This window comes from Notolepis coatsorum, assembly GCF_963971535.1.
Source record: "Notolepis coatsorum genome assembly, chromosome: 7".
Lineage (NCBI taxonomy): Eukaryota > Metazoa > Chordata > Actinopteri > Aulopiformes > Paralepididae > Notolepis > Notolepis coatsorum.
This window is the reverse complement of record NC_140171.1, coordinates 23919518-23932155: the sequence shown is the minus strand read 5'-3', so window position 1 is coordinate 23932155 and position 12638 is coordinate 23919518. Positions and strand designations below refer to the sequence as shown.

The 12638-nt window shown below is 43.7% G+C and overlaps 1 protein-coding gene across 1 annotated transcript in view; it reads right to left on the bottom strand.

The window, feature by feature from the left end:
- Positions 1–12638, bottom strand: part of ctnna2 (catenin (cadherin-associated protein), alpha 2) — a gene marked incomplete at its 3' end in the record, with an annotated part of 136868 nt that overhangs the window by 58696 nt on the left and 65534 nt on the right. The window contains 1 exon segment of the mRNA XM_084318213.1: positions 11203–11316. Within this exon segment, the coding sequence (XP_084174339.1) occupies positions 11203–11316 (114 nt within the window).

The following is a 12638-nucleotide window of genomic DNA, read 5'->3' as shown; positions in this document are numbered from 1 at the left end:
ATGCCAGACTCAGCATTCATGCGTTCGGCTGAATATCGAGATGAAGTGCAGCCTACATGGTGAACTCAACTCGTTATTATTGGCGCAAAAAAAGTCAGAGGAAACAAAGCAGCCACTAATGCAAACCACGTTAGAGGGCACATGTGGGTATAACGGTGGTAATCAGAAGGCTAAGGTGATCACATGAAAAGTAATCATCAGTGGATCATAGGGCTCGACGACCGCGTTACACTCTCCCAGGTCGCACGTATTTTTCAGACATTGCCCTGTACCCGAGCTCTACCAGGCAGTGTATTCGCACATTGATAGCCTTCTGAAAGAAGACGTTTCTTCAATTAGCTTTACCAGTGATATTTGGAGCTCTGATGTCAGCCCCATGTCAATGCTGAGTTTGACAGCTCAGTGGATTGACGCAGACTTCCAACTCCGTAAAGCGCTCCTGCATTCCCAAGAGTTCTCCGGCTCCTATACTGCTGCAGGCTGCAGCGCTGGCAACAGCATTCGAGAATATGTTCCAAACGTGGCAGATATTCCGAAAGAAAATATTCATGTCATACTCCGAGATAATGCTTGAAACGTGGTCAAATGCATGAAAGACGCAGGATTACAAAGTTTGGGATGTATGGCCCACGCGCTTCAGCTGGCTGTCACGATGGAGTGCTGTCACAGCGCAGCATAAAAGACATCGCACTTTTACGCACTGTTTAGCCTATATTTTATGCGCTGTGTTCAGCCTGTTATTAGCATTAACTTAATTCACACCTCCCCAGTTTGCAACAATGCAACAGCCAATGTTCTGAGACATATTTTATATATTTGTATAATTGTGAGGCTATTTGAATCCACCATTTAGGGCTGGTGTATTCAAATAGCCTAACAAATCAAATGTAATATGTCTCGGAACATTGGCCCGCAGATGCACCACTGCAAACCAAAGAAATGTGAACTCAAGAAGGCAAAACGAAGTTTAGCCTGTTTTAGAAGGCTATAGCCAAAGTTGCCTTTTACCACCGCATAGCCTATATTTTATGCACAGTGTTTAGCCTATTAAATAGGCTAATTGTTTTTTCAGATGTTATTCAGCCTGTTAATAAATGTGTCGTTCTTGAATTCATATTTATTTAGGCTATGCTAATTAAACACACAAATGTTATGGACATCTAATTTAATTATCTGTTTATTTATTAATGCTTCAATTCATTCAGAAACGTTGCAGCAAACAATCCATATGTGAATTTGTTTACATAATGATAACGTACATAAATAACATAATATTATTGAGGGAGGAAAAAAAGGAAACCGATACCTAATGCTGAATGTGATTTGACCAAAGCACAGTATACACACACAGACAGTGGAGCTGTTTGCAGATAGCGGAGTGTTTTGACTTGTTGCGTGGTGGCGATGTCTCGCAGATAATACAACTACAAGTATAATTATATAATATATATTTTTTCTGTAGGTAACGTTACATTTGATTGACAATTTACTGACTGAATTTCACGACACGACACGACACATTTATGTAGCTATCTAACCAGCACTGTAAACCCGGACCCAGCCCAAACCATCACTGTGACGTCACCATCCAGCAAAATCTAAAATGGCGGCGCCCATGGCAAAAACGGGGAAATTACATTTGAGTTTTCAGACAAATAAGCAGGATTTCACATTTGATTATAGGACCATGTCTTACCCAAGGTTCACAACAAACAAACTAGGCTCATATTGTTTAACGCTTCATCTCCCCTTTAAACTTAACCACTATCAGTGTCAGCACTGTGTTAACAGCATTGTGGAGGAATCATGGCAATGATGGAGCCCCACAGGGATGACCCCGACCAGGCCAGCAGGGGGTGCCCTTGAGTCGGGATAAGGCTGTGCTAATAAGCAGCCTTTTCAAATGAGAGACCCCCCCAAATGAGAGATTGTTTGGGTTTCTGCCGGCTTACGTTCCCTAGACCATAATGTCTGACATCTGTGATTTTGTCAGGACTGGATGAATTCTGAGTTGGCCACTGCAAAACGAACCAGCCAGCAGATGGCAATAGAGTCCATGGAATCTGTCTGTGTGCTTGCGTGCGTGTGTGTGTGTGTGTGTGTGTGTGTGTGTGTGTGTGTGTGTGTGTGTGTGTGTGTGTGTGTGTGTGTGTGTGTGTGTGTGTGTGTACACGCTCTAATAAAGAGGAGGGCTGTGTTGTACGGGGCCTCGCCCTGTGTCTTTTGCAGAAGTCTTATTATGCCTGTGTGTGATTCCAATGACTTAGCTTTTCGTATAATGTAAGTAAAAGAAGTGACAAGCGGCACAACGGGGACGGCAAAGCTCTAGGAACAAAGAGAGAGAGAGAGAGAGAGAGAGAGAGAGACGAGAGAGAGAGAGAGAGAGAGAGAGAGAGAGAGAGAGAGAGAGAGAGAGAGAGAGAGAGACACTATCATGCCTGTGTCCTGTGTGTGATACCAGAGAGCCCCTGGCAGCGTGGAGGGATCATGACTATAAACCTCGGTATGCTCATGTCAGCTCCTGTGGAAGAAATGGATTAGGCGTCCCCTTGTCTGTCTGAATGGTAACACCGAGTGTGCAGTCGGCATGACCGGCGAGAGGATAGCGGCCTTATCCCGACGCGTCAGCCCCCCGGTCTGACCGGGCAGATCACACAACGGTTAGCAGGGTGGACGCGCGCATCTTTTATGGATGTGCTTGCTTTTCTGCGACGTGCAAATATTCCTTCTTTTTTTTGACAACGTCTGAGGGCGCTGTATCAATGAAGTACACAAGGGGATTTTGTCAGCGCGCCCAGACGGGTGCGCTTATCTGCGCGACACGATAACGTCTTGTTTAACGCACAGACGCTTTGAGAGCACGTTTGGTCATGTGCACAGATACAGTGGTTGTGGCGTGCAATCACGTACATGCATCATTTATATCAGATGTGTATGTCAAGTGTGTGTGTGTGTGTGTGTGTGTGTGTGTGTGTGTGTGTGTGTGTGTGTGTGTGTGTGTGTGTGTGTGTGTGTGTGTGTGTGTGTGTGTGTGTGTGTGTGTGTGTGAACATATTGCTATTAGGCTTAAAGGTGCAACGTGTCGTTTTGAGGAGAGGAATGTGAAATGAGAAGTGATATGATACTATATTTTCATAAATGAATAAACTAGGCATCCACTGGAACACTGAAGCTAGAAAGCAGCAGGGCAAATTACATAATCACTGTTGTTGTTGTTGTTGTTGTCAATGGCAGGGCCTTTACACAATGGCCGCCAAAAACGAGTTAACTCGTTATAGCCCGCCAATCAGGGCTCGAAATTGCGACAGAATTGGTCGCATATGCGACCGAAATTGTATCGGTGCGACCTCAAAATATAATTGGGAGCATTCGTGCAACTGCAAATAATTGTTCTGGTGCGACCTCCCCCCCCCCCCACCCCCCCCTCATTGTCCATTCGCTAGTTTGTCACTCAGTATGGCGATGATGATGAGAGGACTACCCGAGCTGTACAAACCGTTCACAAAGGATACGTTAAGGAACATCAAGGCCTCAGAAGATACCGACCCAGCCGCCGCAGAGGCGGGAGAGAGGTCACATTGTCCCCCGAAGAGGGCCGACAGACAGTGGGAGGGAAATGGGTGTATTCAACCAAGTTACCAGAGGGCAGACAGACAGTGGGAGGGAAATGGGTGTATTCAATCCAGGAGGGTATTGAAGGCCACGACAAATACAAAGTGTGGTTCGTAGCAAATTGCTTAAATGCCGAAGGAGGGTACTCCATGTTTAAATAATGAAGGAGGGTGGCTACACTGCTTAAAGGCAGGAAGAGGATACTCTAGGTTTAAATACGGGAGAAGTAGAATCCAGGTTTAAATACCTGATTAGAGTCCATGTCTAAATACTGAAATGGATCCTATGTTTAATCCCAGGTTTAAGTACAGAGGTGGGTGATTGTTTAATTTCATGTTTAAGTACAGAGGTGGATGACTTACCATGTTCTCAATGATGTAACTATGTGGGAAAGACCCTGAAACGTTTAGACATGTAAGAATGTAGATCAAGGGAAACACCATGTGATCAAAGACTGTCAGTAGGATGCTCAGAAACTGGAAAATGTACAGAGATGCTGTGGGTAGCCTAATTTATTTAACAATGTGTACCCGCCCTGACCAATGGTTTGTAGAGAGTGGATTGTCACAGAATTTGGCTGACCCCATAGAGGAGCATTTGGATTACAGCCAAACATGTTTTTTGTTATCTTAAAGGTACAGGATATTGTGTGAGTTTGAATACAGACAGCTCACTGGTTTCGTGGGAAAACAAAGAAGCAGTCCACAATGGTACTATCAACTAGTGAAGCCGAATATACGGCTCTAGCTATGACCATACATGAGTGTATTTATCCAGAACAACTGTTAGAAGTGATGGAGATAAGATTACGAGTATATTGGTTAATATGTAATAGGTAAATTGGAATGTACTCTCTATACCAGATAAGGTGTTTTTTGAAGATGAGGGGCATTTTGTCAACATCAGTTAAATGATGGACACTGTTTATATAGGATAGCTGTTGTTTATGAGGGCAACCAGGGAACCATTGTGATTGCCCAGTGTATCAACATAGATGTAAACATGCCAATATAGAAAATACCATCTCATCAGATCTGTCATCAGAGAAGAAAGGATGACACCGATTGTTAGTAACTGTCTAACTGCATATATAGCTGTTTACACTAGCAACTATCTAACAGCATATATAACTGTTTCCACTAGAGAGCGCTCTAGGCGGAGACTCTCAGGGACACCACCAGGTGTCAAGTTTAAATAGAGGTGTCTCCTCCCACTTCTTTCTCTTTCCCCCAGTCTCTCAGTGAGTAACCTGTAGTGTTACTGCTCTGCCATGTGAATAATAAACCACGCCAGTTAAGGCTCAAGATAGAAACCATGCCTCTTGACCACATTATTGTCGCCCTATAGCCGAATTCTGTTAACAACTTTTTCTCCTCATTTTTCAATTTTTTTCTCCCATCCCAATTTCGTGTATCCAATTCTCCCCTCCCCTGTCTTGAACGTTGCTCGACTATGCTGCCCACTGGTCGGTTGTAGGGAGGAGAGAAGCCTTGCATCACGTGTTCCCTCCGGCACACGAGGAGGCAGCCTGTCACATCTGTTCACCTGCCAGCGCGGACTCTCATTGGCGAGGTGTAACGCATGGGAGGCTCACACTACCCTCGCCACTTCCTGTCTCTGCTGTGCAGACGTCCCCCAACCGACCTGTAGGGGTCGCCGTCCACAACGTCCAATCCCCACCCATCGACTTCCACCCGCTGACTCTGCCAAATGAGCCAGTATGACGGCCGGGCAATGCTGACACCGGGATTCGAGACCGGAGTCTCTTGCATTGGTGACGAGCGCAATCTCCGCTACGCCACCCAGCCGCCCAAGTTGTATATTCTGTACTTAGTTTGAAAGTGGTCAGACAGTTCCCTCTGTGTGTAATACAGACAGTCGTCACACATTCATAAATAACACTTACAGAAAAGCTTATTGTGCACTGTAATAAAAGACGTTTTGTTCAATGGGGGATTTTTTTATGTACCGAATACGTGAAACCGTGGTATTTTTGCCCAAGGTTATTGTACCCTCAAAATGTCATACCGGCACATGCCTAGTCTACACTATAGGCTACACTACTAGGTCTACACTACTATAGTTTAAGGCTACTTTTTTTTTTTTTTTACTGCATTACAGTACTGTTATATTGTCGTTTTTTTATCAATAAAAAATATATATTACATATATTGTTGGTGCTCCTTACATTTTGATGGGTGCTTCTACATTTTTGCTGGTGCTCCCAACTTTTTGAAGTTGGGAGCACCAGTGCTACCAAGTAAACATTTTAATTTCGAGCCCTGCCGCCAATCGAATTCTGCCAACAACAAGTTAACTCGTTATTGGATCGTTATTTATTTTATTCGCTATTTCCATTCATAATTCATCCTGCTATGCTGTAGGACTGTGTGGCACTCTGTCTGAGACTGCAGCGGTCCGATAGCGCCGCCTAACGCCTTGCGGCTGCTATTGCACTCCATTTGAAATGATGTGGTTTGTTTTCTCGGCCGAGCTTCGGCGTGGGGGCGGGTTCTAAACACTCCGGCAAAACAAGCGCTTATAGGGATGGCATCGACAAGGGTCCCCGCCTGCCCGTTCATGTGCAATGCTGGATAACGTTGGACACAGGATCGCTGTGGATATTTGGAATGGCAATCAGATAATTGGATTCTTCTTTTTGCAGTACATCATAGACGAGGTAAGGACTATAAGATATCAATCTTGCGTTGATCCGATATTTTTTTTCCCCGCGATCGTAGCGTGCGTCTGTAATGTACTGTGTAATGTATGCCGTTGGTGGAGCTCGAAGCATAGAAAAACGATCCCCCCCCCACCCTTTCGTGCATGCATGATGAAACATAATACCGATAATCTAGTGTTGATTTCAGATTGATTCAATAATCAGGCGAGAAATGTCACGATTTATAATGAAATGCAAGAAAGCACTGTTTGCCGGAGTTTCCTGGGATTACACAGGATCACTATAAAACTATACTCATATTCACCACGGTATAAAACGGAAATGTATGGATGAAACTCACTGACAATCGACGTTGTTATTAGATCCATAGCTATAATATTTAATATAGTTTTAGCACTACAAACACTGGCATCTACCCCCATTGCATTACAGCGCTGGCACAAAAGGGCCATACGCCCACAGCGACCTCTGGCGTCCAATGTGTTAATTTAGTCTACAAACATATATACTATACAAATAATTGTAACTAATTGCAGCTCTGCAAAAGTATTTTCTTCTTCTTCCTATTCATAATTTTTTTTAATAAAAAGAAAATCTCCCCAAACTGCAAAGTGCACCACTGACTCTCCCTACGCACATGCTCTTAGCAGCTTTCGACGACGGGACATGTACTGTAGCGGCACCATGACAACTGTTACCGATAACAACTGCCCACTCAAGAGCCCGATGAATGCCAGGCAGACTGGTTCAGGAAAAAGAGTTGATGTGTCTGAGCTGTCAGATGGCCCGAGTGATGGTACACAGTGGGACGCAGGATGGGATGACAGAGGGTGTTGGGGCCTCACTCTCTGTACTTGTCAGCCTGGTAAACATGTTGCCGCCCCCCCCGCGGCTACTCCGGAAAACAACGGCTGTGCACCCGGGCACTGAGGTTGTGTCCCGATTCACAATGTTAGTTACCTCCATCCTGTGGTAGTAATGGGATAGAGTAGACCGATCTTACAGTATACGTTTACATTGTAATAGAGAGCTGGGAGGCGAAGCCAGGTCTGACTTTACGTGACTTTATGTCTAATATACGTTCAGATATTTATTCAGTGTGTATATGTTTATTCATATATTTATTTGAGTACATTTGTTATTAATAATTAGTTGTTCAAGTTAGTTGAATAACCAAAATGTTAGGAAAAATACTACTACTACTACACAGTAAATTTCGCAGAGTAAATTTTACTCAAACTGAGGTTTGAGTAAAATGTACTCAGTTTGGGTAAAATTTACTCTGCGAAATGTACTGTGTACTACTACTACTACTACTACTACTACTACTACTACTACTACTACTATTACTACTACTACTACTACTACTACTACTACTACTACTACTACTACTACTACTACTACTACTACTACTACTACTACTACTACTACTACTACTACTACTACTACTACTACTATTACTACTACTACTACTACTACTACTGCTACTACTACTACTACTACTACTACTACTACTACTACTACTACTACTACTACTACTACTACTACTACTACTACTACTACTACTACTACTACTACTGCTACTACTACTACTACTACTACTACTACTACTTTTTTAACATCTAATATAAAAAATAACAACAACTGTTACGAGCATCCTGCAGTAGAAACGCATTGCTGAGTCAATGAAAAGGAGAAATGCAGAAGAGGAAAATTAAACTATAATAGCGTCTGTTTCCACAGTAAATCATCTGTTGAGTGTTTGATGGTTATTTATTTATTTGAGCTTTGGAACGTGTTCCGTCATGAAACAATCATACAATAACAATTTTCTCTCACTCCTGCTTTGTTCTCTCTACCGTCGCTCCCTCTCCCGCTCTCTCTCTTTTTCTCTCATCTTTTGTAAAAATGAGTCGGGAAGCCGACAACAAAGCCTAACTTTACTTTTAACGTTATCAAACAAAGAGATACCCCCATTGATGAGGGGTAATATGTAGCAGTGTCTACTATCCTTTTATGTCAGATAGTGCAAAGTTTAGTTTTATGTCATCTTGACTATTGCTCTGCGATGTGGTCATCTGCTGCCAGTGGTGACCTCAGGAAGCTCCTGGTGGTCCAGAACAGGGCAGCATGGTTGGTACTGGGCTGCTCACTAAGGTCTAATGTGAGCAGTATGCATGCCTGCCTCTCTTGGCTTAACGTTGAAAATAGATTGTCTTTTAATATACTTGTACAACTGTTCAAGTTGGTCATGAGCAGTAAAACTCCTGTTTTTATACATAAACAGGTTGTTTTTAGTAATACTGTGCATGAGCATTACACTAGAGGTTCCAGTAGTGGGCAGCTTGGTTTGCCACGTCCAAAAACCAACCAAATCATCCTAAAAAGGGCCCTTGCATGTTAAGAGGTTAAGGAGATATTTTATTTTTAGAGCATTAACTCTTTGGAATAACCTGCCTCAAAACCACTGCTGCATTTACAGTAGATTCACTTTCAAAAATAATCTTAAATTGTATTTAACACTGTAAAGTATTTTTTTTGTTTGTTTTCTGTTTCTGTGCTTGCATGTCATTTTAGCCATCTTAATTGTTAGTTTCATTATGCATTGTGTGTTGAGTACTGACTTTTAATAATTTTGTTTTGAAATAATAATTGTTTGTGTATGTTTTTTTGTGTGGACCCCAGGAAGACTAGCTGGTTGCTATGGCACCAGCTAATGGGGATCTGTAATACAATCAAAATCAAATCAAATCAGTGGAGAACGTATCTGGTACCAAAAGAGGGTGCCATGTAACTGTATTTAACCTTCTGTAGTGTGGTAGTGAAAGGGTTAACCTTCTGTAGTGTGGTAGTGAAAGGGTTAACCTTCTGTAGTGTGGTAGTGAAAGGTTAACCTTCTGTAGTGTAGTAGTGAAAGGTTAACCTTCTGTAGTGTGGTAGTGAAAGGTTAACCTTATGTAGTGTGGTAGTGAAAGGTTAACCTTCTGTAGTGTGGTAGTGAAAGGGTTAACCTTCTGTAGTGTGGTAGTGAAAGGTTAACCTTCTGTAGTGTGGTAGTGAAAGGGTTAACCTTCTGTAGTGTGGTAGTGAAAGGTTAACCTTCTGTAGTGTGGTAGTGAAAGGTTAACCTTCTGTAGTGTGGTAGTGAAAGGTTAACCTTCTGTAGTGTGGTAGTGAAATGTTAACCTTCTGTAGGGTGGTAGTGAAAGGTTAACCTTGTGTAGTGTGGTAGTGAAAGGTTAACCTTCTGTGGTGTGGTAGTGAAGGGGTTAAGATGCTCTCTGTTGTCTGATGCTGCTCCCTCCCAACAGGAAGTTATTATTATACTGATTGTGATTCTGCCACTCTGGACTCAAATGAGCCCTACAGGACGAAACTCAAACGGCTTTGACAAAAACATAGTTGGCGTCTCTTGTTCAAGTTGTAGTCGAGGAAATTGCCTCTGTAGAGCCCAGTAGGAGAAGAGGGCTCCCTGAGCATTGTGTATAACATGCTCCTGCAGCATGAGGATGTGTAAGCACGCCTTCACGCATTAAAATCTATACAATCTCCCACAGGATCTAACAAGCTAACCTGCCTGTCAGTCAAAGGAGGCGGGACTCGTCACGGCTTGGCCAAAACTGAAAGTGAAACTTTCACACGGACATCGCAACGACTCTACGAGGTAAGAAACGGATCTATATAACGTGAATACAAACAAAAGTGAGTTGTTGCTGGATACCTTTAAGCAAAAGGATTCTTGCCAGTATTCTCAGAACCTCCGCCCCCCCTGCCAAGGCCTCCAGGTGCCTAGATCGACGTTCCTATCACCTCTCTGCGGTGCGTAAACCTGGCTTCAGGTTTAGTTTCATTTCGGTTCGTTTCACTCGCACCTCCTCCTCTGGGAGCATTGATAATGTCCTCCGTGAAGCAGGCTGAGAGGAGGCCCTGGCCTAGTCTGTCGGTATACAGCAGGCCTCACAGGGTGAGGAGGCACGGGGCCAAGCAGCTCTCCTGCCGTCCACAATCCATTCAGCACGCAACACGCGACGCGTCGCTCCAGGGGAGCAGGCATTGATACCCTCTCAATGTTCTTTAAGCCGTGGGCCCCAGTGAAAAATCGCTAATGTGTACAAAGCCCAGAGCCCCCCACCCCCCTTGGTGTGGGGGAGGGGTGCGGGCACGCTGGCCTTTTGCTTTCTTGGTGCCATCTGAAGGGGATTGGTAATTACTGCTCCGTGTGTGATTGCAATTTTACACCTGTCGTCCTTGAATGGTGCTCATTTTAAAACAATCTCACTTGTTTGGACCATTTGATGTGGACTTGTTCCGCTGTATAAGTGGAACGGAGGTGGATCAGTCTACCCCAGCGCGGCCCGTGGGGGGGGGGGGGGGGGGCTCTACAAACCCAGCCCTCAAGACTACAGTCAGCTATGAGATAAACGTGAGTCAATTAGCCGAGGATTTGCTTCGCTGTTATATTTAGAGGAGGGCTATCTACTTTTTGGGATTATTCTGCCAGTTATTTAAGCCATCCGACCTTTCCTGAATTAAAGCTGCTATCCGTAACATCATAAAGTTAATATTTTGTTTGAATTCGTTATACTTTAAGACGCAAAGAGTGTTCCGCTGCTCAGCAACTGCGCTCTGAATAATACGTTGACCATATTCACACGGCGGCCATTTTGCTCTTATGTCATGCTCATGTTAAGATTTCTTTCCACCCTGGGAACGTGTGAATATGGTCGATTGCCTTTGAATAAGTCCATCCAATCAGGTGTCCAAGGGGGGGGGGGGGGGTGGTGCGTATTCCTAGGGAGGCTAGGAGGGGCAAGGGGGGCCTGCTTTTGATTGTGTAGTTTCAAGAAGTTCCCCCAAAACTTGGAGACAGTGGGCTCTAGATCTAGAAGACGCGGCCGTCTACTCACCCTGGCGCTCTGTCCGGCGATAAGCTGGTCATCTTCGGTCTGTACACTGGTCCTGCTGCGAGCATCGTAGTCCTCCTGCTCAAAGTCAGAATCATCCTCCAGCTCCTCTGGTGTCTGCACACAGAGAGAGAGAGAGAAAAAAAACAAAAGTTATATGACCGCTGGTTGATGACTGAAGACCACAATTCTCTCTGCCTTCGTGCCTCATTGTGCTTGGATCCTGAGTTCCAGACAGGGGAGGCTCCGATGTCCTGGTTGGCCACACGCATTGTGCCCCGCTGAGAACTTGGGAGTGTGTACAGTATACCCCGACATGGTGTATGACAAGCTGAGATGTCACACAATTAAAACGGTCAGATCTCAAAGCCTGAATAATTCAATGGGGTTTCCAGTCCCTTGCATCATCAGCTCTCAAATCTCACGGTTAACACTCACAGACAAGACAGCACAGATGGCACAATACAGCCACGGCAGAGTAGAACCTTTTGAGCAAAGATTTTATTTTTTAAAGAAGAGACAAAGAAAAAGCCAAATTTAAAAAGAAATAAAAAATTGTGTGTGCAGCCTTCCCACGCAAACTCTAGGAAGCTGTTCACATCAGCTGGTTGCTAATTAGCTGCCCTTCGCTTCTCATGTCTATAGCGTCTATACATCCATACTGTGGTAGCATCAAAATACCCTGAATCACGCATGTCTGCCCTTTTTCATAGTTCATAATTAACATTACGAGATTAATTTCAAGTGTTCTCGGGTCTGGCCCAATTATCATCTAGAGGTCGTTGGTCGGATCCCCTGGAGCCAAGCAATCTGTTTGGACTTTTGTTGTTTTTGCCAGTTGGCTAGTAGCAGTAACATGTTAGCCAAGGTCTGCTGCTGGACTTTAGTGCAGAGAGAAAACGTGGTATCAACATAAATGTTCTAGTGTTACATTCAAAACCACAAGGCTCCTGTGGTTCAGACCAGAGGTTGGGGGATTTAGAATAGAGTTTTATTCTCGTGACTTTCCATTTAATAGACTTGAGTGGTCGAAACCCCATCTGCTAGCGAGGTTATTAGTAGATCTTTCAAACGAAGTGGGGCTCAATCTATTTTCTACAATGTATCTATATATTCTCAATCTGTAATCTATATTAATCTATATTACTTTTCAAAAGTGAAAGCAAATTTGTATTAGCCTGTTGCTATATTTACATATAAGCCACGGTTGGTGGCGCTGGATTTATCTCATGTCACATCTAATGTTACCAAAATGGACACCCAGCATTTGAAATGATAGCTTTAACTCATTGGACGCATTGTTTGTTCCTACCACGCCAACGCTCTAAAAGATAGGAATAAGTGGCGGTGTTTGCAGGGCTATATATATATTCTATATTATAGCTATGGATACAATACTATGGCCCATTTGACATGAACTATCTATCGTTCAATATGTG